Here is a 27598-nt window from a genome sequence, read left to right on the forward strand (position 1 = left end):
GATTCACAGAGTAGCAGTCAGAGGTGCTTTGGGCTTCTGTTTAGCATGTCTCCCCAGTGAAGTGTTTTGGGCAAGTCAAACCAGGAGAAAGCCCCGGGGCAGAACCAGGACACGCTGAACCTGGAGGACAGAGTCTACACCAGCCACATGCTGGAGATTGTATCGCTCAGAGGGAACGCCTCGGTGTCCGAGGAGCTAGAGAAAGTGATTGGGGAGCGGGAGGTCTGGGCTTCTCTGCTTAGGCTGCTGCCCATGTGACCCAAATCAGGATAAACAGAAGTGGAGGGATGGATGGGAAATGAAGTTAGAAGATACTCACAGTAAAACAGGTAAACACACTGACATGGTGCAACTTAAGGTCAAAATGATCACGATTGCCATCTCCATTAGAGACAAAATATAAGTGGAAAAAGTTGCACTTCCATGATTCAGTTATCAACAGCCATATTTTAAATACTATGGACTCATAACAAATAAAAGGCAGATAACAGATGATTGTGAACTCTTTATTTTGGGCTTGAATGGCAACTTTAAGGCATTATAACACAACACAGGTATGCCGGTAGGTAAGAAAACACTGCTTATGGTCATGAAAAATAAAACAATGGCATCAAATCCGGCTGCAAAGACCATGAGCAGCAACGCCAGCAAACAGGCAGATCAAGACAAGTTTCTGACTGAACAGAAAAGCAAATAAGCGACAAACAAAAGACTCGAAAGATCCAACATAAACAAATGTGTTGCAATTACAAATGTTATTTGCAGGAAAAAGGAAAAAAAAAAAGTAATAAGAGTGCCAACAATGTTAAACCAAATTTTAATACTGTTAGAACTCTGTCTCTTAACACACTTTTCTGCTACAGGTTTATTTTCTTGTACATAATGAATTTGTTGATTTTCCTTTTCTTACTGTCTAAGCAAAAGTATTGGTCAAAGTGGCAAACAATTTTCTTTAATTGTTTGAAGTGAATCAAAACTTCTTAGAAACACTGATATAAATTAAGAAATACAACAGAATGATGACAAATCACAGTTTTCACCAAGTTTGACCTCAAGGAAGAAGCAAAAGCCTTCACTCCCTTGGAAACCTCATCTTTAAAATAAATACACATTAAAAGCACATCATCTTCCATTTCAGGCCAAATAAATACAACTATTTAATGTGCACAGACGTAACCAGTAACTTGTCAACATACACAGATGTGGTTGACGGACGGTGAACAAACTGTTTTATGACATTGTGTTGAGAACAACATAAGACAGAAATCAGGGGATGAAGAAACCCTGGTGAACTGCTGACTTTTGAATAATCAATAGTAAACACGACTTTAAACAGTAAACAGGCATCATAGTTATTTAACTAAGTCAAACTGACTTTTGTTCGGAGATTGCTCATCAAAAATGTTTTACATACCTAAAGCAGACATGTTTATGCTGCAAACAACAACAGAAAAACTAGACTGCGGCACTAACCAAAGCTCCAACCCCAGATGGGTAAACGTTTCACAAAAACACAAGCTTAAAGCCCTGTGGCATCGTTCCTGCTCCATCTGCTGCAGAGGAGACTGGCTGCTGGAAGAGATCAGCTGGCTGATGGATAACTAATCAGATTACAGCAAATCAGACTCAAAGTTTGAATTGAAAATGTCGCTACGGTACAGTTTTTAACACAAAATGTCTTTCTTTGGTTTTTCATACAGTCCAAAAACATGCGTTTGTCTAATTGAGGATTCTACATTTTTCAGGGGAGTGATTGCTGGTTGTTTCATTTGTCTCTGGAGTGGAGACCTGCTCAGGGTGTTCCCCGTGTCCCCATCGTAATCCTGAACAAGATGACCCCGGTCTAAACACTGGATGATCGCTATGTTAACTTTAAGACTTCTCCAACTTTAAGTAGAATGGTTCTTTTCTCCCTGAGTATGCCTTCTTCTCCTGCTGTGAACTGCTAGATTTCAGATTCAGCACAGAGTGCTGCTCAGAGGATGCAGAATTTTTAGCGGGTGATTAAAGAGGTCCAGTCAGGAAAGCTGTCAATGTCTCTGGTCTCGTTCAGCTGTTGGTCTCCATGCGTCAGTGCCAGCTTGTAACGCAGACGAACCTTACGCTTAGGAAAGAAACGGGTACTTTTTAGGCTTTCAGATGAACAGATGAAATCAAGCTGTCTTAAAAATAAAATAAATATATTTTGGGGTGTTTTGTCTTGTACTATATAATTAAATGCAGGACAGGGTGTTCAACTGCAACTATAATTTTGTGGACAGGTCTATCCTGCCTTTTTATGTCTGCTCTCTCATCTGTACAGCAAATATCCAATAACAAATCTTGATTTCGTAGTCATTATCTTTTCTAAATAGTCTAACAAAGAAAACCACTAACATGAAAATGCATTTATACTCACACTTTGAGGATTAGCTAACAGGATGACCTGTGACACTGCAGGTGGAGGAAGGAGAGGGTTGTAAGGGGGGAGGTGTGTCCTGCTGGCGGGCTGAAGTTTCACCAACATGCTCTGCAAGACAGTTTTTGAAGAAGAATTAGGTGTCTTGATCAAAATAAACATAAAGTTTATGAAATCCTACAAGGTTAAAGGTTAAAAAACTATTTCTCTAATTCTTCTAGCCAACGACTCAAGGAAAAAAACGTATATTCAATTTCAAGGTAATTTTAACAAAAGCAGAAGCTAGACGTATTTAAGCAGCTAAACTGTACAAAAACATTTTAATCACTTTGAGAGAGCTGGCCTTTCTATAATGTTGATTCAAATGAGAAATCAAATATGCATGAAAAAAAACTTTATTCACCAACAAAACAGGTAATGTAAAATATTGTTGAAGATGCTCTGCCCACTGAAATAACAAAAGATGTAATGAAAATGATTTAAAACTACTCTGTTAGTCGGTCTTGCTAATGTGAACCAGTTTGCTACCTTTGGAACAGCCACTTGGAACATGAAGTCTTTCACATCAAGAGCAGATGTGTTCACTGCAGACATGACAACCACAGCCACATCTGGATGCCCGGCTGGACAATCTTTGGCAAAATGTAGCGACACGTGGATACCGGCCTGGTTGTACAGCGTGACTGGCTGTAGCTGACCTAACGAACACGACAGAACAACAGTTAGGCTTCTGATGAGCCAATCATGCGAAAGCTAAACATGTTATAAAAAATGACTGCTGGCAGAATGCAGTGAAAGTGACGTTTCTCTCAGGTGCCAAAGGTTATAAAACGTTATAAAAGGCTTAGGACACATACTAGGTTTGATGGTCTCCAAAGGAACGAAGATATTCTTCAGTGGCTGAAAGGGAAATGAGCTTTCCTCCAGTTTCAGTGGAGATCCAGAAACTTCATTTGGTTGTTCGGGTGACTTTGAAGAGGATCCTGGTTCTGTGAACTGTTGAGTGTGAGGGAGTGACCTGACAGAGAAGATGACCAAACTTTCACAATATGAAGTCAAACAAAATCAGGAAGACAAACTGTTAACATACACACCATGAGAAACCACATGTTAAGTATAAGTGATGAAAAATAAAAAAAGAGTGAACACAAGTCCAAGTGCTTTAAACACGCATTTTCTTGAATGGGCAGTAGGGGGATGCTGGTTCCTGTCACAAAAAGGAGGCGGATTATAGTCTTACCAGAAAAGACTTTCCTTCTCTCCTGATTTGTTATCATTAAATTCATTTTAGGTCTAATCTTAAACATTTTACTAGTCAGATATTAACTTATAAGGCAGATGTCATAAATACACATTTCAGATTCAGAAATGTATCATTTAGAAATTTGTGAAAGAGCAAGACCTTATGGTGAAAATCCCTTTTTAAGTCCACCTTAAAGTAGCAATTTTGCTGGTAAATTATGAGAATGTTCAAATCCCTTTCCTGACTCGTTTTCAAATTAAGAAAAAAAGGCATCTACCAAAAATAATGTAGCAAAAAACAGATTATTGTTTTTATTATTAATTATTATAATCATTTTATTCCTCCACACATCTCCCTACCTCCACTCTGGAATTTATACATTTTTTTCCAAGGCAGTTAACACATCTTATACCCAGCAGTGACAGGACTGATTTTATTTTTTCGAAGGGGTCAGTAAATGCATCACAATAGACTACTGAGAAATCCATTTTTTTTATTCTTTTTTTTGTGTCAATAAACACAATATGCCACGTCAAAGATATCCCAAAAAAACAGTTACTTGTATAGCCTGTATTGTAAAAAAAATAAATAAATAAAAACCTGTGAAGGAACAGATCAGTCATACCAGGATTACAACATTCACCAAAAAGAAAATAATTGCTATTAACGTTTGGGTTCACCAATCCTTGTTTTCTTTGAGTCACTCACTCACTGATGTTTAACCAACTTTTATAGTCGACACTAATCAAGTCTACAACATTCTCTTTGAAACCTTCAGTGAGTCAAAATGGCTGATAAAGCAACTCTCCACAGCTCTGCAATGCCCTGAAAGAGCTGAGACCTGGCAGCTCAGTGGAACAAGATCGACCCACGGGTGTAAACTAATCATTCATGTTCCTTGGAAAGATTAGCTCATCTAGACCAGTTGGTTCAAGAGCCACAAATCAGTGCTTACAATAGCATGGAGTAGAAATGCAATACTCAGGCAGCCTACAAGTAGGAGCAGAGCAGACATGACTTCTGATAGAAGCTTAGAGGCCTCAATGTTTGCAGCAGCATTATGCATATTTTTATAATTCTATAGTCTTTACAGCAGTTATCTGTTGAGAGCGGAGCACTAGAGCCAATGACTTTAAGACCGAACAAACTGATCAAGGAGAATGGCTCTATGCCAGAATAATCTGGAGCTGAATGTAGAAAAATGTGTTGCTAAACATAACAGAGGATACTGCACATGCGCAACAACTTCTTTTGGTAGTTTTTTTCCTTCTCATTTACAGTACCAGCGCTTCTTTTCCTATTGGGATTAATAATGTTCAGACTGATACAGTTGTGCTTTCACAGTTCTGCTGCATCCAAGGTTTCACTATGCTTTCTGATACAATTGATATCTATTATACATAATGATTAATCTTAATTCTGCTTATAAATCAAATAAGTAACAAAAAATGCTGCAAAATGTATAAACTGTCAATCGATCTGATATTTGCAAGCATTTAGTCTCCAATCCAGTTCACCTCCTTTGGCTTTTCTCATTTTTACAGGTTGCCAGAACTTATCACTGTGGTCCGGATATTGATTTGGTATAGGTTTTACTTCAGATGCCCTTGATGACGCAACCCTCCCCATTTATCTGGGCTTGTGATAAGAATGTTAGAATAGAAGAAGAATGCAGGTTTGTGACCGCTTCATAGCTGTGACAAGGCACAACATGAACTCAGATCACCCCCGAGTTGAAACCAGAATATTGTGATCTGTAGTCAGACAGCACTGGCCCAATGAAGTCATTCTTACCAAATATTTGGTCCGTTTGTACATCCACGGGCTCTCAGCAGAATATCTCCTCCTCCATTCTGTTCAACATTTGTCATCTGAACATCTCCGTCAAGCTAAAAAAGAAAAACAGCAAAAAAGAAGAAAAAAAACAACAGAAAGTTAACAGTTGTTAAAGTTACAGTTGATTTAAAAAATATATATATTTATACTCAAGTCTCACCCGCATCAGTTCTTCATAATATGACTTTGGATCATCTTCAGTCTTTTTTGAGACAATATTATCAAACTCTGCAATTACACAATATTACATTGTTACATGAAGAAATGCTAAAGATACTGTAAGAGATGGACATTTAAGCCAATACTTTGGATGGTATGAATTCACCTAAGTCATTGAAGTCATTTAAGTTCTGTTCAGCTTTTGAAAAAAACGTGTTGTCCATATGAGAGGAGAAGAAGGATGAAGAGGATTCAAACGGAGGGGGTGAATCAGCTTTTCTTTGGGTCTGTGGAGAGTCCAGTGCTGATAGATCAATGAGGTGGTAGCTCTTAATCTCCCTTGGGCTTGTAGGAGCTAAACATAAGAAAAACAACAAGATCATACAACTGAACCAGACACAAGGGCAAGGTTTTTTGTTTTTTTTCTTTTCCCAAAGGGACTAAATGCAAAAGGGTGAATACATGAGGCGTAAAGATTCTACCTATGGTCACTTCTTCACTTTTACTTCTTGCTCTTCCTCCACTCCCGCCTCCCCCTTTCAAGTCTTTGTAAGAGTTTACTACAAGTGTTAGTTCGTCATTGGCCGCCAGGATCTGTGCCAGAGCAGCGTCATCGTCCATCGTGTCACTGGCCAGCCGGAAAAGGCTGGGCCTCAGCCGGTCACAGCGCTCATAAAGTGCCTGGAGTTGTGAGAGAGGAGAGCAAATGCTGAACGGCTACATTTTAAAATCATGTTTTTACACAATAAGTACACACGTGGACATGATTTGTTGATACCTTAACTAAAGAAAATAATAATAGTGACTGAAACAGATTCTATTAGATACAAAGTTTTGTATCCATGAAAAAAGTGAATATGATCTGCAATCTACGGTGGTTTTCAAGTGTCTGAGAGCACACTGAAAATCTGTGGCATTTTCTTGTAAACCTGCTAATTATATTTAAAATAAACATGAAACATTTGTAATGTCATGTCTATTGTAGCTTTAAAAGTTTCTACATCTGCTGCTTTAATGTCCTTCCAGCAACTACCGGTAAGCTGAGACAAACTGGCTGCCAGTGATTAAACTGAAATTTGTGGTTTACTTAAAATTTTGTGCCTGACAGTAATTGTGAAACTCAATAACTGATCTTTAATGACAGACCAATAATCCTTAAGAAAAAGAAAGGAATGATAAGAAGAGAATCAATATGAAGAGATCCAAGAAAATACATATTACAGTTTTTGTCCCAGTCCAGCAGTTAAAATCTCCCAGAATCTTGTCTGTGTTCCTGAATATTGTATATTTGAAAGATTTTGCCACAAACAAATGTAACATGGCAACCAAATGCCTTGGGGTATGGCTTCCCACCCGTTTCCCCAGTCAGAAAATAATGAAGATGTTAATCTGGCCAACACTGGCCCGCCTACAAAATTGACTCCTACACTATTACAACACTATACTGTATGCCACTTTTAATATTTTTGTAGCCAGAGAAAGGCTCTCAAGGACTTTCAAAGTTGCAAGTGGAAGTATCAGAACAGCCATGCTCTCTCTCGATTGCTTTCAACAATACCGATAACAAATGTTAGAAAAGACTGCTGCCCTGGTCTAAACTCATGTGTTGTGGTGCATTCAAATCGCTGTAACGTGCCAGTAAGGACCGGCTCGTTAGGTTTCTCCATGAAACATGTTGGCTGTCTCAGACTGTAGGGGGCACAGATTCACAGCAGAAATACATCTCCATGGCACTGATGGCTGATTTTACTCATTATATCTCTTATTACATTTATAAACATCGTATTGGTGTAATAAAGTTAAAAACTACATTTTTTTCAGAGGGTGACTCTTGTGCAAAGAATACTGTTAATACATCAAACCTTGGTCATAGAGATGGAAAAGTGTTTTCATGTTGCTATCCAGAAAAGTTAGGAGTTTTTTTTCTTAATACAAAACACTTAAACCTATAAATTGTTAAAGGATGTTAATGTTTAATTTTACTTAACAGAAGTAAAAAAGAAAATTAAAGTAAAGTTCTTAGTGTGTCTTCCAGGAAAAAGCAGCTGAATGTGAAGTCTCTCAGTAGAAAGACAACAAAAATACAAAAAAAGGATTTGAGCTCATTTCAAACTAATCAGAAAGCTTAGCACCTACTGTGTACTTTCTTGTTTTGATCAATTCCACTGTCTTCTGACCAGTTTCGTTGTATTTAGATAATATAACGTATCAAGGATTTGATGCCAACAACACACGCAAAATAAGTTGAGAGAGATGTCTCTCATCATAGTCCACTGTATCCAGAAAGTAATGGAGTTCTCTTTACGAACAAACCCACATCGGAAAGACAATGGATACGCGTTCTGTGGTCAGCTGACTCAACATTTCGGATCATTTTGCGGAGTGGACGACTTTCATATTTGCAATATGGCCAAGAAACAGTTTGTACCTCAAGACACTGTGTGTGTGTGTATGTGTATTGTTTGCAGTGCAGAGGTGTCTCCTAATGTGACTCTGAAGTCATCATGAAAAGAAAGAATCATGTAGTAACGTAGACTGAAAACGTGTTTAACAAGAACAGAGAGAACTTTAGCAAAACTAAAAATTTGTATCCTCAGTTGTCAAATGATTAAAAAGTATAATAAAAAGAATTATTACATCCTATAATAGTAAAGATGCCTCGTAGTTAACTTTTTAAATGTGTTGGTGGCAAGACATTCTTTGCTTCTTTATATTCTCTGAATACAGTGAAGTGCAACTGCAGTTGCTATTTACATAAAAGAAAAACAATCACAGCTCTTTTACACTTCTTCATTTACATGTATCTGTCCAACCAACCTTCACGTCATCGCTGAGCTGTAATGACGTTCCTTTAACTATATGCAGCTCCAGCAGTTCTCTGAGCTGTTTGGTGCTGCTCTTCACCTCCTCCAGAGCAGACTCGCGCTTCAACACTTTTTCAGCCTTTTCCTGCTCCTGCATGGACCCCCAGAGAATAAATGATAATTATGTAATTATAATTTAATTAACGCAGGCGTGCAGAGGTGATGAGAATGATCAAATCGCTGCCCACCTCTTTGATAGTACTTTTAATCAGCCTGTTGGCCGTTTCCAAGTCTTCAGGGCGGCCACTGTTCAATAACCTTGTTAACAGCTGATGTAAACATTGACAGGTTAGCAGGGTAAAGTTTAACACCTGTGTAGTTTTGTACAACAATCAGCACCTACCGTAGCCTTGTCCTCTTGGTCAAAAATAGACTCTGTGGTTCTTTGTGGTGGAGGAGCCATAATCAGTGTGTCTGGCAGTTTGGGATCTTTCTTTACAATACCTAAAAAAAAAAACAAGATTGTTTTCCTCTCGAGTGAAAGACACATTAGAAATTAACTACTTAATGACAAGCGTTTATATGAATGTATTCATATGACTTTCATGAAGTTTTAGTTTCTAAATATAAGTTTCATAAACACCTTGTTTCTTCAGCATGCTGTAAGCTTCCTGGATCTTGGGTTCGTCTTTTAGCCAAAGTGTCCAGCCGTAAAGAACCTCCTCCACCCTGTCTTTAACTTTCTGTGGGGTCCATGCACCGAAGTACTGCTCAGAGTAATAAATCATGTATCAGTGACAATGTAGATGAGGCTCATTTTATTGCTGTAAATAACTGCATTACATTTCACAAATAATTAAAATAATTTCCTTTTACATGGTCAGTGTTTCTGTATTACACACACACACACACACACACACACACACACACACACACACACACACACACACACACACACACACACACACACACACACACACACACACACACACACACACACACACGGACAAAATTTTTGGTACCCCTCAGTTAAAGAAGGAAAACCCCACAACTCTCACTGAAATCACTTGAAACTTACAAAAGTAACAATAAATAAAAATGTATTGAAAATTAAATAATCAAAATCAGCCATTACTTTTGAATTGCTGATTAACATAATTATTAAAAAAAACTAACTAATAAAATAGGGCTGGACAAAAATGATGGTGCCTCTATAAGAGATTGAAAACTATTTGACCAGAGTGACAGGATTAACTCAGGTGTGTCCTTTAATTGACATCACAGGTGTTTCCAAACTCATACTCAGTCAGTCTGCCTATTTAAAAGGGAGACAAGTAGTCACTCTGCTGTTTGGTGAAAAGGTGAGTACCACACTGAACATGGACAACAGAAAGCGAAGGAGAGAATTGTCCCAGGACATCCGAAAAAAGATTATAGACAAACATCTTAAAAGGTGCAGGCTATAAGACCATCTCTAAACAGCTTGAAGTCCCTGTGACAACAGTGGCTCATATTATTCAGAAGTTCAAGACCCACGGGACAGTAGCCAACCTCCCTGGACGTGGCCGCAAGAGGAAAATTGATGACAGATTGAAGAGACGGATCGTTCGAATTGTATCCAAAGAGCCCAGGACAACCTCCAAAGAAATTAAAGGTGAACTCCAAGGCCAAGGTACAGCAGTGTCAGATCGCACCATTCGTCGTTGTTTGAGCCAAAGTGGACTTCATGGGAGACGACCAAGGAGGACACCACTGCTGAAAAAAAATCATAAAAAAGCGAGACTGGAATTTGCAAAAATGCATGTTGACAAGCCACAAAGCTTCTGGGAGAATGTCCTTTGGACAGATGAGACCAAACTGGAGCTTTTTGGTAAGGCACATCAACTCTATGTTCATAGACTCAAAAACCAAGCATACGAAGAAAAGAACACTGTCCCTACGGTGAAACATGGAGGAGGCTCAGTAATGTTTTGGGGCTGCTTTGCTGCATCTGGCACAGGGTGTCTTAAATGTGTGCAAGGTAAAATGAAATCTGAAGACTATCAAGGCATTCTGGAGAGAAATGTGCTGCCTAGTGTCAGAAAGCTTGGTCTCGGTCGCAGGTCATCCAACAGGACAATGATCCAAAACACACAGCCAAAAACACCCAAGAATGGCTGAGAGAAAAGCGTTGGACTATTCTAAAGTGGCCTTCCATGAGCCCAGATCTGAATCCCATTGAACATCTGTGGAAGGAGCTGAAACATGCCATTTGGAGAAGACACCCATCAAACCTGAGACAACTGGAGCAGTTTGCTCATGAGGAGTGGGCCAAAATACCTGTTGACAGCTGCAGAACGCTCATTGACGAATACAGAAATCGTTTAATTGCATTGATTGCCTCAAAAGGTTGTGCAACAAAATATTAAGTTATGGGTACCATCATTTTTGTCCAGCTCTATTTCATTAGTTGTTTTTTTAAATAATTATGTTAATCAACAATTCAAAAGTAATGGCTGATTTTGATTATTTAATTTTCAATAATTTTTTATTTATTCTTACTTTTGGAAGTTTCAAGTGATTTCAGTGAGAGTTGTGGGTTTTTCCTTCTTTAACTTAGGGGTACCAACAATTTTGTCCACGTGTATACATCCATCCATCCATCCATCCATCCCAATTGCTCTGTTTGTATTCATTAGAGTTTGTATGGACCTGTTTGTAAGGACTTAATCAGATCTGGGAAGAAGTGACAATCCTCAAGATATTCTTTGGGTTTTCCACTTTACCTTCAGATCATCATACACTTTCCTTTTTCCAACACATGGAAAAGATCTGAAAAGCCACTAAGATTTAAGTTCACACCCAAGCAAGTTTTTCTTTCCCCCAGAAGACACCAATCCTGAACCACTGGACACAAGTTAGTGGTCGTCCAGTCTTTTACTCCATCTCTTCTTTTAATTTCTCTGTAACATGTTTTTAAAAGGCCTGCCCTTTCACGCTTCAAACAAGGAAGGGTCAGCTGCCAGCATGGCATGATAATTATCTAAACATCTTTTATTTCAACCATTCCCGAAAACTGTTTCTAGTTGGGGAGGGCCAAGCCATCTCTAGTGAACTCCCTGTGAATATTTACCTGTAAATGACCATTAAACTGGCATTTAATCCTTTCAGATCTAAAACTTTGTTTAAAAAAAAGTTGTTTTTTTACTTTGTGTAGTGTTCTGAACATTTTTAAATACATTTTCATACAAATACTTTTTTTTTTTTTATGTCAGCATAGTGAAAATAACTTGCCCAGTTCTTTTTGTTACAGACTTCCAGTTACAGAAATTGTAACATTGAGAAAAACTGTATTTTTATAAACTTGTAGGCTATTAATCAACTCTGAACACTTATCCTCAGTTTTCAGGCACAGAATTAAACTGCACTGGTGCCACAGAATATTTTTTTCTTTTAAAGATCTGTGCGTCTGGTAAGCTGTACCTTCGGTGTTAAGACTTTGATGAGTTCATTGAGAAAGCGAAACTTAGCGGCCTCACTGTGGAACCTCTTCCCACAGTTGTTCATACATGCCTCGAGAACCTGGAAAGCACCAAACGTGATATTATTACCACCACAGACATGGAAAGAGAAAAATGAAAGAAAAAACATTCTGTTGCACAAGACAGGAGAGACTGGAGAGACACAGAGAGACAAAATTCAGTTAGTCAGTCTGTTTGAGGTTAACCAGACTCAAATGTCACATGATTTGAGGCACATGACTGTTGAAAAGTTACATTTCATGGTAAAACACTGACTAAGGGTCACTGTATAGACATCAAACTGATTCAAATGCATTTTAATCCTCATATCCCTCATATTCATGTGGTCTAACTTTAGTCACAGATATTATTCACAAGATCATCCTCCCCAGAGTTAAAACAAAGACATTTGTATTCCTACAAACTGACCATATCTTCCATGATACAATGACAAATGCAAAACAGGTTGTTTAAGAAATTCCAGAGCATAAAATCATATATATGCACACATTTCTACACAAAGTTGTCAAAAATAATAAAAAAGAACTGGACTAACTTAGGAAAAAGTTAACATGAAGACAAGACAAAAAAAAAATTCATTTCAAATCAAATTAATAGAGCAAGATAAGAGTTTCCAGACTGATCTCCTGACATAAAATTTGAAAATGATAATAAAATTACAGCTTAAAATATACACCATGTAATACACATCAAATGTAAATGTGAGTAATCTGGTTACTGACAGTGAGAGCCTGCAGGGCCTCTTTCTCCTGTGGTGACTGGATTTTATGGGCAAGAAGACGAGTGGCGACCTGGGGCCTGAAAACAGGAAATATTAAATTAAATTAAGAAAAAAAAGCCAACAATACTTGTCATTATCTGTCATTCTGCTTCTCAGTAAACAGGTGAGGACTGAAAGTTTTAAAAAGCAGTGCATTTCCTTAAATTTCCACTGCAATGACTTAGATTTTATAGGTTATTCATACTGAAAAGAGGAAAGAGACAAGGTTCCTCCTCAATCTTTTCAGTTAGACCACCTCATAATGATGAAAAACTATGATTGCACCCTGTGAAGCAACTTCTCCTCCAACGTCACAGTTGTAAGAAATAACTACCAAAAGCACAAAACTTCAGTTTATACCTAAAACCAAAAGAGAAGAAGCAAATGCATGTTTGCAAAAAAATAAAATGTGTCAGAATAAAGAAAAATGATGGTCTTCTCACCCGTCTGTTTCTTTGTTGACGAGCTGGTAAAAGCCCTGAATACAGTCCCATCTATCAGCCGGATTATTCGGGTCTGCGGCCTTGTCTGATGAAATTAAACAAGTATGCTCAGTAAAAAGACAAATCATTTCATTGAGGTAACAAAATAAAAGATACACAAAATCAACCAAATAACTTCCTGTGATGTACCAAGTATACTTGTAAGGATAAGGTGTGGTCAGTAAATTATCTACACAATACATGTTCACTAGTATTTATTTCCACTACAGATGGTGGAAAAAGTGGACTGGGAGTGAACAACCTGGTGCTCCGTGGAGCAGATTTAAAATCAGCAGTTAGACAGACACACGTTTCTGGACTGTGGCAGGAAACTGGGGTACTGGGAGAAGACCTGCGTACGCACAGGGAGACCGTGTGAACTCCACACAGAAAGATCCAGCCGGCATTCAGACCAGAAATCTTATAGTTGTGAGGAAACAGTGCTAACCACCAAACAGCCATGCTGCCCTCTTCTCTAGAATATTAGGAAATATATATACTCAGGAAATTTACCAGTGAGGAACAATGTATAAAAAGTATAACAAGTATAAAAATGTATAAAAAGTTGTTATTGACATCAATATTATCAAAAGATAAATAAATGATTAAAAAAAATTGTGGTTATAAGTTTACTTGCTCTTTTCATGGACAATAATTGTTTTATGTGTTGCCTTTCTTTGTTATTTCATAATATCTATACAAAATTATTATACTTATATAAAAAAACAACTTTTTAATTCATAATTCATATATATATATAAATAATTTAATGCTGCTGAAGGTTTCTCTTTCTTAAGATAAAATAAGGTTACTTGAAATACTCTTACCTAAAAAAAACACTCAGTACAAAGGGAAAGTCCAAGGAGGTCAGTCTAGATACAAGAAAGCAAACTGTAGATTTTAACAATTTGGGACTAGTCTGAGTCTTTTCTAAACAAATGCAGATTCCATGATCATCTAATCCAATATTTGTTAATGCTACTTCCTGAAAGCTATAGCCGCTTTGTCAAATTTTGATTGGAGACCCAAACCACCTTCTTGAGATAAGAAATTGATTCAAATGGTCAAAAACAGCCAACCAAGACATTAGTCTCTCATGAACTGGAAACAGCTGGAACACCAGTGTCTGTAACTTCTGTCCAGGTTTCACCTTCCTGTGGACTGAAAAGTTTAATCCACAAAACCTGCCAAGAATATCTGGACTGGGCTTAAAAGTCAGGTAAGCAATTAATGTAAGTGAACTCTTCATATTTTTTTACAATATTCATCCATCTTTCTAAAAGGAGATGGTTAATGATGCCCTAAGTGCCTATTAAAGACACTGTTTGTTTATGGACATTTGAGCAAATATCAGGGATTATTTACTTTCATTTTTGATCCTGTATTTAAAATGTTATTTCCAGAAAACTCCAAATAGATCAAAACATTTGGACCTTTTTTCTTTTGGCTTTATTCTATTAAAAGATTTATGTTGTACAATCAGGATTACAAATCTAAGTTGTAGATAGGTACAGAGATATTAATATTAGAAAAAAAAAAGTCTAATGTAAGCACAATTATTCAAAACTTGTTGTGACAAAAGATACCAAATTCACTCGTTCTTTCAGCTCTGTTTAGTTGCATTTGGGTCGTGTATAACGTGACATAATTTATTATGTAAAGTCTTTAAAGGCTTTCAGATGTACATGATGCTTGAGACCAGCATTGTATTAACATGTAAGGGTTAGTATAATAAATATTACTTATTAAATGTGCATAAATATCAACAAGTTAAAGTGGAGTGCAGTCCTCGAGTAAATGTACGTATTTACAGCTCACTGCTGATGAACACAAGACATTTAATCTAATATTGTACCACGAGGCGCGTTCACGACAAGTCTCAGGCAAAAACCGCAGCTCACGCGAACGCGCTCGAGTTTGACAACTTCCTGCTCCAGATGATACTTTCAAAAACTTACAATTGGCAGAAAAAACAAATACACATATAAAGCAGTGACTCGTCCAAATGTGTCCTCCTGCAGCGATAAACTTTAAATGTTGTTGCCCTCTCGGCGTGAACGTGCAGTTACTTATCAGCGACCGTGGGTCCGCAAAAAGTAACGAGACGCAAACTATACATAACCACCAACAATTATATTTTATATTCCGTGTTTACTTACTGAGCCAGGAGTCTAAAGTTTCCCGTCCGTCTCCACTCGCCATTGCCGCCCGTGTGGAGCCGGTGCAGGGGTGTAATCCGCCGTCCTGGGTGCGTGAATGTGCGGGTGAAGCGGAGGTGTCTAACGCCTGAATTATGGTTCTGCGTTAAATCGACGCAGAGCCTACGGCGTAGGGTACGCGGCGACACGCATCGTACGCACCGTACGCCATAGGCTCTGCGTTGGTGTAACGCGGAACCATAAATCAGCCTTGAGGCGCTTGTTTGTGGTGACATGTGACTCTCACGCCCCGTCAGTCACACTTCTGACTCTGCAGCCAACTATTACAACTATTACACCCCCAACCCGCTGACATGACACTACTAGGGCTGCCAACCGTCCCTTGAAAAACGGAATCGTCCCGTATTTATAAACTAAAGTACGCGTCCCGTATTGAGCTGAAAAGGCACGCACTTTGTCACGTATTACTGTACACGTGAGTCAAAAAATAGTCATAAAATGCCAATGAGAAAATGAAAATGGCATTGAGCTGTTATTTTTTTTTTCTGTTTTACTATAACTGTAGCCTACAGTCATGGCCTTTGAGGCACAACAATGTTTAGAAGTTTTCTACAGACTTTCTTTTTTTTTCGTTTTGTTTATTTCGAACAAGTATAAAAAACGAGAAAAAAGATAAGAAAACAAATACAGGTGGGCATTCCACCACATAAAGAAAAAAAACCAACATCGAAATATTTCAGTTACATGTTCGAAAAGGAGTGGGGGGGAAGTATAAACCTATTTAATCCCACCCCCTTTCCACAACTAAACATAAATTATATGTCTGTATTTACTTTTTATACTATACACTAATTTGTATGAATATATATAATTTTTACAAAAAATAACCTGTTTAATACCAGATGTAAGCTCTATCATAAATATAATATAACTATGATATAAATATAACTGATATAAATATAATACGTATATCTAAGTATATAAACATACAACGACAACATGATGAAATAGCAGAACACACACAGCTGGTGATCTTTAAACACAAATTCAAACCATTCCACAGTTTAATTCCACAAACTGATACACAAAAACTTATTTTTGTTGTACGCACAAATAAAGATTTGAAGTTTAGGTTACCCCTTAAATTATAAACTTTCTGTTTGCACTTTTGTTATTGCACTAAAAATGTGCACTATTACAGAATGGATGTTCTGCTTTCTTTCTACTGTTTTATATTCATTTATACAATTTGAAGTTAAGCAGGACAGGTTTCTGTTTAAGAAAGATACTTATTTTATTCAGTTCATTTTGTTATTTTGTATTAAAGTGAATTGCTGGATAATGATTAGTTTTCCATGTGTTCATGGCATTCAAAAATATGCATCTAATTCAATTCAGGTTTGAGTCAAATAGTTAAGAAATCGTTTCACGCACAAAAAAGGGGGCTAAAAAAATTAACGATACCAGGAAGGGTGAAGGCAATCGGGTTGGCCGGCCCTGCCGATGAGGAGTCCCTTATTTTTTTTTCAGGTAGTGACAACCCTAGACACAATCCAGCTTCAGTCAAGCCACAAAAAAAGAAAAAAAAAATGTGTGTTTTTGTGTCATATATATTCATATTACTATAAAATACGTAGGCTACAATAGGCACAGTAGAAATATACGAGTATGGTATGAGAAATATGATTAAATACTCTCTATTGTTACCATTGTACAATGGTAAAATTATTAAAAGAAGGCTAATTTCACTATAAAATTCAGACATTTCCAAGCCAACAATTATATGTTTGGCCCATCTGAGTTATACATGAGCTGAAAAATAAGGCCACATTTTGGGAATATCCATGTTCACCATATTGCTCACATTGGTTATGCTCAGCCGATGTCTTATCTGAATCCACCTGGGCCAACCACATAAGAAGACCCATATGGTCAATTAACATGGAGCCTTTGAAATAAAACCAGTGGCCAAGCCCGGACAGGGCCCTAATTTTCAGCCCATTTAAATCTCACATGGACTGAGCCCATAAATATTGGCTTCTTATGACAAGTAACTCTCTGCATTTACACATACTCTTAGTTTCGATAAGTACTTCCATTAACAGGACATTTATATTCCTATGTCACTACACTTTTCAGACTCTTGCTTTTTTAAACTTTTTGCTCAACTTAATTTTGGCAGTTTGCATAACTTAAATGTAAAAACTATACAAAGTAAAAATGATCTTCACCTCTGCAAGAAGCAACATAACTTGTTCATTGACATTACATTGGCATGTGATGTTTGATTCCATGATGAAGAACCAGCAATATTTAAAGAACATAAATACAACTTCAACTTCTATGCTTTGAACATACTTAGCTGATAATTTTTCAACTCTTAGACATAAGATTTTTATATTGTTATAGGATTTCTAGACATCAATAATGCCACATTTAGCGAAAGTACATGTTGCATTACTGCTTTGCCATCCAACGGTTGGGAAAAGAGATAAAATTGGAAACAAAAGAGATAAGAAAAATATATGCAAACTGAAGCACACAGGCAGCTGTAGGGCAAGGACGGCTCATCAATCATTATTCTGGTGTGACACAAAGCTTCAGTACACCTAAGTGTTCAGAGTTGGTGGTATTTTTGTGATGAACGAAAGCAGAACATGATACTTTTAGTTTGGTTTGCCAGTATTAAATTCTGGTTCATTTGGGGTTCTCACTGGAAACTCAACATTGAATGGACCAAAGGTGACGACAGATGCAGCATGGAAGAGGCTACAGCCTGATCCTTTAAGATGATTAATTTCTCTGTGGAAGAGAGCAACCACCCAGCTTTCCAGGTACTCACAGTTCACTTGTTTGGTGTGCACAAAGTTTCAAATGGCAGCAGTGGTGTGAACTTGACCAACAGGGCAATCAAAACAAACATGCCAAGTGTAAAATAATAAAACCAGTCACAGATTAAATCCAACTCAGAAATTAATTGAAAGTATCCGCATTATTACAGTTTAAAAAGTTGTAGCATTTTTCTCTTGTAGCTGTGGTAATGGAGCTTATTTTATGGATTTTCCCTGTTATAAGTAGTGAAACAGACATATTTTATCATTTTATATTTCATCAGTGCTCTCAAATTAAAATATCAAAAAGCTGCAATCTTCAACTGTACTTTTTACCTGGTAGAAAGGTTTTATAAATGTAAAGACCTCCTAAGGTGTTTTGTTTTTGCTCTGTGTTTTGTTTTGTCTTGTAGATCTGTTTTGTGTAATGAAAAAGGATACATTATGTTTCTCTTATTCACGTGACTGAAACAATCTAACTGTCTTTTCTTTGTATCCGTCTGACCAAAACATTAAATAAAGTAATAAATAAAAATTAAAAAAATAAAGAGAATTTTGTAACCCTTGTTAAAAGTTGGATTTTTTTTAAATTTTTTTAATTGATTCATTTTCTACACCATTTTAATTTCTATTACTGGTTATAGGTGGGTTTTTTTTGTTTTTTTTTGGGGGGGGGGGTCTCCAAATGCTAATTCCATGTCAAAAGTCTTCATCTCTTGCAACAAAACAGATTTAGACATTTAAGTTGTTTACTACAATGTGATGACTTCCTGAAGTGTTTTTTTTGGCTCCTGGACACAAACACATCCACTCAAGCCACCTGCTTAAATCAGTTATACACTATGTGGTACATGTGACAGGACCTAAAATAACAAAAAAAAAAAAATTTCGTTTCTCAGAATACCAAGTTATATTTCATATAGATATTGTGTGGCCCTCTTTTTTCATGGTCTTTTAACACATGAACTGCAAGCGTTTTTTTTATGACTGTACCATAGACTGGAGTTCATTAAATCTGATTTTCTTCAGTAAAACCCATAATTTGCATAAAAAGACCAAGGTACTTCCCATCCTTCTGCATCTGGGGTAAACCTGTAAAGACCTGTAAAGTTTAACACTGCTGAACAAAAACAAAACATGGAACATAAAATGAGTTCAACCATTTTTTTTATAAAATATTCAACAATTTTGATATTTTTAAACATTTCAGTTCATTGTAGAAGTCGTACTTGTAGGCTTGACAGAGCGATTGCTTGTATTTCTCAAGATACAGGTCAAGTCCAACAACTGACATTGTCTTCTGGCTCCAGTCAGTTAGTAAAGTGAATACAAGGAGATCGGATGACGGTCTTTAGCCAGAGTGTGAAAGCTGCAGAAGCTTCTGGAAGCGATGTTGGATCTCTGCAGGACCCAGAGACACCATCATTTCAGCAACACTGGGCCCCTGCTGCAAAACAGAAGGAAACAAAGGTTCAAGTCTCACTGAGATGATGCAAGATGACCAGACGTTATTCTTTGCAATCAGAAACATCTTCCTCCTTCTGTACTACTGCCCTAAATAACCACTGGCTGACTGAGTCACCATATAACATGTGAAGTTGGAACCAATGCTGCAATTTTAACAAGCTGTTGAAGAAGTTGGTTTTTATCAAACTGACTGAAAAATGCTGATTTACTGGCTGAAAAATATAATTACAGAAATGGTATTCCAAAAGTGAAAGTGAACTCTGAAAGAACCAAAGGGTCATTCTAACTTCTGCACAATCCCAGTTTTCTTAAAATATTGAAACGCAACTTGTGCAAAACAAAATAAAAGCAGTAAAAATATAGGATGCAGGAAGTCTAACTTTAATGTTTGCTTGTTTAAGTAACACTTTGGATGCAGTCAGTCTTAATAACATTTAGATTCATTTTTTTCAACATTGTTGTCCCCTCTGGTTATACAAAATACAGAAGTCAGACAACTTTAATCTGACTTCCTAGTTTTTGTTTGTAAAATATTTACCCTGCCAGTCAAATATGTGGTTATACATTATCTGGATGGGCTCTTTTAGAAACAACAAGGTCAGCTACTGACTTGAGAGTCATAGCTCATAAAAGACATGACCGTGGGAATACTGACTCTTTATCAGGACTTCCCTTTGCGAAAAGAAGAAAGCTTAAGACTTGATTATGTTATATATTAGCAATGAATTACAGTCTCATAAGTGTATACCTCGAAAAAAACGATAAGTTCCAGTTTGGGCACGTCTGCAGAATTTGCCACTGACCATTTGGATTAAACTGTCATTTAACATTTTCTCATCCTTTCTGACAGTTACGTAAAAGAATAAAAGATAGAGAGATTTGAGCACAGCTAAACAAAAACTGTAATTAAGTTAAATATAAAGAAGTTCATCTGAGGACGTTCCAAAGATACCGTGTGTCACATGTCAGTTTCACTGAGCAGTATAAAAAAGTGCTTATGGATCACAATTTTCATTTCTTACACTTTGGTGGGGGAGGTGCTTTCACTGTGACAGTTCAGTAACAGAAGTGTGAGCACTGATGCTCTGATATATTTGGAAATAAGCTGAGTTTCCATGATAAAGAAATTAGAAAACAGCCTACAGAGCTTCTACAATAATTCTTAATAAAAATAAATTCTCAGAAACTACACTTACACTTGACTCAAAGGGACATCAGTTTTGAGTATTTAAGATTAATTTTTGCCTAAAAGTGTTTGAATTTTGCCAAAACACAAGTGTGCGATAGATATTTATAGGTTAGAAGAAAAGTTAGTCCCAAAATAAAAATAAAAAATAGTATAAGTGTGTTGAATCAGTTCATTACATCTCAGTGTTGCATTCCAAGAGTTAAAGAATAATTTTTCAAGAAAAGTTTAAAATAATTTTAGATCCTCTTCATCGCTTCACAGTCTAAGTTCAACAATTAAACCACAAGTTTTGCTGAGCAAAAATAAACCCTTTGGCTGTTATGCATAAAACCACAGAGCACATGAGTACCTGCAGACCACTCAGGGCCAGACGCAACAGCTTCATCACTTCTCGGTACTTGGTGGCTTTCGGCTGCTTAGCCAGACTCTTCAGGTCTTTACTGAGCTGGTCCATCGTCAGCTCCTCACCTCGCTCTTCTATTAACCTGAATAGACAGACAGAAGTCATCACAACCCTGATAAAAATGTTCTTCTAACGTGAATTGAAAGGTACAACATCTTTGGAGACTTAAAACTACACACTTCAGCACTAATGAGGCAATGAGATGGCTCTCTGCAGTGACTGCTGCCACCTGCTGGCTGGAGAAAGAAGGACGCACCCACAGGTAAGCATACGTAGGGTTCACAAGCTCCTTCAAGGATGATATGTGACCCTGTTGAAGAAGAAAAAAGATGAAAAGAATCACAGGAAAAGAAGTACAGGAGATCAGTACTGAGCAATAAATAAATCACATCAGCTTCCCTGTAGACACAGATGCTTTAGTTTTTATTTTCTCAAATCCTCAAATCCATATGAGCATTAGTTTATTTGTTAAGGGGCACGTCAAGGGGGAAGAAAAAAAATCCGCCTGACTTATACTACCTGTTTTTAATTATATAATAAATAAATTCACCAGAGAGAAAGGAAAGATGTTACCTTTTCTAAAACTAAAGGGTTCGTCCTCTATATCATGACTTCACTTATACAAGTCAAAACAGAACATGCCGAAGATCTGGACACGTCACAATCCATCAACTGAAGGTAGGTTTGGTCTTGATGAAAACTTTTTTCAGGAAGATAATGAAACTTGCCACTGAGCACAGAGTAGTAAAATTTCCCAGGAAAGACATATTAAACTCCCTGAGACTGGCAATACTCAGTCCAGGTATTAAGCTGAGACTTAGATGAGCATTGAACAAGTGGACAAGGCTTTGGACAAGGCTACATCGTGCAAAGCCACTCAGTCAACTGTTACATGAGAAAGTTGGAGCGTGTCAGGTGAAGAATATGCCCAGCAGGCCTTCGCCAGGAGGGTTCCCCCTTATCCCCCTCCTCATCATTTAAGGATAGTTTTATGTCATATCTGTGATTGTTTTTCTTGAATTAATAAAAAGCCTCCATCCGTCATTTCATACAGTATTTTCCCATGCACACAGTGACAATATTACATGCATGCTAACAAAGCTTTTGCAACATCTTTCTGTCAGCATGCTTATTAGCAGAGTGAAAACAGGAAACACATAAATGCTGCTATGATTACCTTGCGGAGATGCAGAACCCGCTTGATATAGTCCTCATGTAGCACTTCTTTGTCCTGGATCTCTGCTGAGTAGGTCTGCAGGATTTGTTCCTGCAAATCTTTTGTTAGCAAATGACAAACTTGCTCATCTTCAATGTGTTGCAGCAGGTGGATTCTGTCAAAATGAGAGCAAGAGAGAGAGATCAGTTTTTGTCCTGAAAATTATCCTCAGGATAAAATGTGCAAATTTCCAAAGTTAGAAGTGCACTAATTAGTCAAAAATTAGTCAACACACATGCATAACGCAGCCTTTTTTTGTTGCAATGAATCACTTGTAATTTCGTTGTTATGAAATATGAACAATGACAATAAAGAACCTTTAATCTTGCATCTTGAATTTTGAATAACGCAAGTTTTTAGACTCTTCATTTTCAGGAAAGTCTCCCCAATGTTGACTCTGGATTTATTTCTCTCTCTTTTTTACCTTAAGAATATAATTTATTTGGTGGAGGAAGTCACAGGAACTAACGGGAGGGACTTGTGCACCAGGTTGCTGAACTTTAATTTTTTATTTATATTTTGAAGGATATTTTTCTGCAATTTATTTAACTGTATCAGCCATTATGATTTATGGTGCAGGAGGCCACATTACAGTACACTGCAGTACATTTAAATTAGGAAAACTCAAACAAGCTAAAAGTAATTTGCAGTTATTTCATATTATTTACATACACAGAACTAAAAGCAGATTACTACACCTCCTATTCTTCTGCTAAATAATTTTTTTTTAAAACAACTGCATATAAATATTACTGATTAGTATCATGATTTTGTAAAACCCTTATCAGTGATATATACTGTATATATTGATTTTGATCTTGCAGCAGACGTTAGTTTTCTTAAGGAACGTGGGTGTATGTGTGAGTGTGTCCTTCACCAGCCCTCTATGACAGTCTGATCTAACATATCCATCTATCTCTTATTAACATGTTGCTGACATTCCAGCACAACCAAAACAGTAAAATTTGGGTCACCAAAAAAAAATCAAAAACAAGATGGTGATGTCTTGCTCTAATAAGAAAGGTATATTTAAACATAAATAATCCCATTAAATTGCACATATTGCCGATGGATGAACAATGCTGACCCTCAGCAGTATAATAGATAAATATCAGGGCCAGTCTCAAAGCTGTCAGATCTGGATCCATTTTTGATTTGCAGTAGAACTATTTTAATTATTTTATTACATGGTTCAACAAATGTCAATTTTTGTTCACTCTGCTGGAGATAGGCACCAGAAGACAAAATTAAACTAAAGCAAGCAGCATGGCTAGATTCAACTGAAATAATGAGAAAAATCATGGTTTTATCCTAATTAGTTTGACCAGAATAAATATGGACTGAAGACAGATTAATTAAAAAAAGGTTAAATTCTGACCCACCGGTTGAACTCTGGTAGTCTTTCCAAGTCCAACAAAGCAGAGTGAGTTGTGATTTTTGAAGGATTAAACTCAGAAATCAGCTCATCTATCCTCCGTCCCATCCGGCTGGCTGTGTCCAAACACAAACGCATCCTAATCAGTATTACGTGTTACTCTATACATCTTTTTAGATCTGATCTCATTAAATTGCATCAAACATTTTATTTTCTTTTATAACTCACTGTTGAATCCAGATCCACAGTTGGTTGTGATGTCCAACAGAGCCTCTGGTAGGGCCCCGTCTCTCTGGAAGCTTTGAATGAATATGTCTCCCTGTCTTTTGGACAACTTACTGCCATCTTTGTTCATCAGCAGGGGCAGATGTCCAAAGGTGGGCGGCTGCCATCCAAGGGCACGGTACATGAGGATATGTTTGGAGGTGGAGATGAGCCACTCAGATCCCCGGAGTACATGGCTGATCTTCATGTAATGATCATCTACTATGTTTGCAAGGTGGTAGGTGGGAAAACCATCTGCTTTCATCACAACAGGGTCGCCCTCAACCTAAGACAAGAGGACAGGGAGCATGACAGAAAGCACAAGGAATGGGATGGATGGAAATGACAACAGTAATTAGAGTTTGGTTGGAAATAAGAGGAATTGTCCAATCTACCTATAAACTAGTTAAAAAGATGCCAGTTATAGCTGACCTAAAATATTACTCCTGTCTACACAGAAACAGTGAAATCTGTGAATACTCGAATCCTGACCTGAGCCACCTCATGACGATTCCATCCAAAGATCATATCCTGAAAAGGCTCAACACCTTCTTCCAAACAAAACCTGATCACATGTGACGTTCCCTGAGCCAGCTTCTCCTGGACCTGGTCTGCTCGCAGGTGGCGACACCTGTTGTCATACCTGTGGAAACGAGGAAACAGTCAAAACCTTGATGGTGACAGAATCTGTGAAGATGTTTTGTACATTTAAAGATACTAATGAATAATGTCTAATGGTGTATGCATTTTGTTTTGTTACCTTGGAGTCTGTCCAGCTCTTAAGGCCTCTTTTTTGAGTAGCCCCAGCCTCTGAGGGCTACAGAAACAGTAGTAGGCATGACCGCTCTCCACAAGCTGCTTGGCCGTCTGACTGTAGAGGTGTAACCTCTGAGACTGCAGGTATGGACCCAGCGGCCCCCCTCGACGAGGGCTCTCGTCTGGCGGTATACCTGCAGAGAACATGACTTAGCATCAGGGTCTCTTTTGTTTTGTTTTTTGGACTTATAATTATCCAAAAGAGCATGAGCTTATCTTACCAGCCCACTCCAGCATGTCCTCTATAGACTCTGCCGCTCCTGGTACCAGTCTGCTCTGATCAGTGTCTTCTAGCCGCAGGACAAAAACTCCTCCGTACTTCTTTGCAAAGATATAATTGTAGAGAGCGGTTCTGAGACCTCCCAGATGCAAGAAGCCTGCAGAAGAAAAAAACAAAGTAAGAGAAGATCAGATCATAGAATTACCAAAAAAAGTAATGCTTTTACATCATATTGGGATCATATGGACACATATGGACATACAAAATAACCCATAACAGTGAGCCCAGCCAGTCAGAACCAAACTAATTTAGTAATCATTTAAGTTATGATCAACTCATTAAATGTTTTATTAATTACACCCGTGAATTAACTACTGAAATGTGATCAAATTATCCCCCAAAAAAGTTTCAGATGTTTCTCCTTTGCTCTTGTTAAGATAAAAAAAAAAAATAAATAAAAGAAAATTCAGCTGTACTCACTTTGACTCTAAATTTTGACTACAACATAAACTTTCCTCCATAAACTGGTACTTTAACTCATTAATTATGTAAAAACTAAATCCTAGTGACCTTGAAACATATGAATTGCGGAACTCATCCTGAAAGGGCATTATTTTATTATTAAAAATTGAGAAATTGAGTTGAACTAATATTTTTTCCATCATGTTAGTGACAAATTAATCCGAATTTTACTCAAAGACATTTAAAGGAGAAATGTGCAGAAAATAGAAAATCACACATTTAGTACCAGGAAAATTAAAACTTTTGCTCGTAAGCAAGATATTGAGGAAATACAACTTAAAAGAAAACGTGTGTCAGTCAAAACCCATTATTTACGGCTGGACTTTAATTCTCCTCATTGATAAATCTCTCAAAAGATGAAGACAGTTTAAATTATATTTAATATCTCTGATCCCATACTTAAATGGGATAACTTTTATCTTTCTATTTTTCATTTGTTCTTACCATGTCTATATTTAATTATGTTTTTTTACTTCTGTGAAGCACTTTGCTGCCAGTAATACACACTGTCACATTGCACCTGCTGCACCCACACTGTGATGGTTGTTCTATAAATTAGAGCTACTATATGACTCACAGTGCACAACAGTGTGTGTGGTATGACCTACGACTCAGTGCAGTATTTTTACCTTTATATATTCAACATTGCTTTTATCCTATCCTGGTAATTGTTCTATAAGGGAATTTAGAACTGAATTTTGTCAAAATTCTGTATTATATCATTGCACCTAAATGTTTCTATATGATAATTTTTATCTTTCATTTTTATTTGCTATTATTGTTTATTTCTCATTGTTCTTAACATGTCTATGTTCCAACTGTGAAGCACTTTGAGCTGCAATTCTTGTATGAAAGGTGCTATAGAAATAAAGTTTATTATTATTAAATATTATCATTATTATTACATTTCCCACGAGGGATCAAATACGTCTCATTTTACTAATTTTTAAATATCCTGGGTGACACATGCCCAAAATAAAAATGATATGCATCAGAGTTTCTAAACTCCCCATCTGGCTGGTTAAAGTCACAGGAACTTGACGAAGACCTTGAAAGAGTTTACCTGTCGGGCTGGGAGCAAACCTGACCCTGACACCTGGCTGCACCGTGGAGCAGCATCTGCTGGTGGAGGTGAGTGTGCGGGGCTGCAGCCCCCTGGTCCTGACAGCCGCATCACACACGGACCCTCTCACAAACAGCCTGCCCTGGAGACTCCGTCTGCAACACTCCAACCACGGAGACATGATCAACACTGCAGCTTCCTAATGGGGTGCGAGTTTGCTGCTGTTACTGAAACTACATCCAGACAAACGACTAAATAAAATAAATAGAAACCAAACGTGTGACATGTAACCATCCATGTGTTGATGGTCAGATGCGTTTGTTTGGGTCAAAATACTTCTTCTACGACGCCGGAAAATGAATTAAATGGAGAACAGACGCGAATCTGTCCGATTCTGCCACCTAGCGGAGGAGGCATATTATGTACATGTGTATGTATGTGTGTACTTAGGTAGGTATATGTTATTGTGTATACAATACATATATGCACAGAAGGATGAGTGATATTATAATGATAATGTAGAATACATTTATTTACATAAGAATACTGGAAGTACAGCAATAGCAAAATATTTACATTAATGTTAAAATACAATATTTTCTCTTTTCTTTAAAGTTATTCAACATTGGGATAAGATTGTGTAAAAGTCAAGTGCTGACGATGATAATCTAAATAAGGGTTAGGATTACATAAATCTGCAGCTTCCTAATCCTTTTGAACATGTTTTGGTTGCCTGTGAGGCTTGTTAATTGTTTATGTTTTTTATTTATAAATATTGCACTGTTTTCATTTGTTTATATATATATATATATATATATATATATATATATATATATATATATATATATATATATATATATATATATATAT

The 27598-nt window shown here is 37.2% G+C and overlaps 2 protein-coding genes across 2 annotated transcripts; both read right to left on the reverse strand.

Annotated features, from left to right (window-relative positions):
- Positions 1-492: 492 nt before the first annotated feature.
- Positions 493-15479, reverse strand: LOC133442213 (ADP-ribosylation factor-binding protein GGA3-like). The gene is made up of 16 exons (XM_061720167.1): positions 15363-15479; positions 13165-13249; positions 12684-12759; positions 11903-12001; positions 9084-9207; positions 8844-8944; positions 8689-8769; positions 8454-8591; positions 6119-6317; positions 5803-5991; positions 5638-5705; positions 5436-5530; positions 3256-3416; positions 2927-3096; positions 2399-2509; positions 493-2104 (listed from the first exon to the last, which is right to left on the reverse strand). The coding sequence occupies exons 1-16, from the start codon at positions 15403-15405 to the stop codon at positions 1994-1996; spliced, it is 1851 nt and encodes a 616-aa protein (XP_061576151.1). The 5' UTR covers positions 15406-15479; the 3' UTR covers positions 493-1993.
- Positions 15480-18877: 3398 nt separating this feature from the next.
- ears2 (glutamyl-tRNA synthetase 2, mitochondrial) lies at positions 18878-27036 on the reverse strand. Its single transcript, XM_061731270.1, has 10 exons — positions 26729-27036; positions 25145-25300; positions 24868-25057; positions 24600-24750; positions 24072-24393; positions 23851-23959; positions 22430-22583; positions 21432-21562; positions 21199-21334; positions 18878-19640 (listed from the first exon to the last, which is right to left on the reverse strand). Exons 1-10 carry the CDS (start codon positions 26907-26909, stop codon positions 19545-19547), a joined length of 1626 nt encoding a protein of 541 aa, XP_061587254.1. The 5' UTR covers positions 26910-27036; the 3' UTR covers positions 18878-19544.
- Between the last annotated feature and the right edge of the window lie 562 nt (positions 27037-27598).

This window comes from Cololabis saira, chromosome 1 (genome assembly GCF_033807715.1).
Source record: "Cololabis saira isolate AMF1-May2022 chromosome 1, fColSai1.1, whole genome shotgun sequence".
NCBI lineage: Eukaryota > Metazoa > Chordata > Actinopteri > Beloniformes > Belonidae > Cololabis > Cololabis saira.

Excerpts from the sequence above, each read along its gene's own strand:
- LOC133442213 (XM_061720167.1), bottom strand. The coding sequence starts at position 15,405 with ATGGCGAGTGGAGACGGACGGGAAACTTTAGACTCCTGGCTCA. Across the intron at positions 13,250-15,362 it reads AACTTTAGACTCCTGGCTCA|ACAAGGCCGCAGACCCGAAT; the intron begins GTAAGTAAACAC and ends TAATTTCATCAG. Across the intron at positions 12,002-12,683 it reads AGGCCCTGCAGGCTCTCACT|GTTCTCGAGGCATGTATGAA; the intron begins GTCAGTAACCAG and ends GGTGCTTTCCAG.
- ears2 (XM_061731270.1), bottom strand. The coding sequence starts at position 26,909 with ATGTCTCCGTGGTTGGAGTGTTGCAGACGGAGTCTCCAGGGCAGGCTG. Across the intron at positions 24,394-24,599 it reads ATCGTCATGAGGTGGCTCAG|GTTGAGGGCGACCCTGTTGT; the intron begins GTCAGGATTCGA and ends CTCTTGTCTTAG. Across the intron at positions 23,960-24,071 it reads CTGTGGATCTGGATTCAACA|CCAGCCGGATGGGACGGAGG; the intron begins GTGAGTTATAAA and ends GTTTGGACACAG.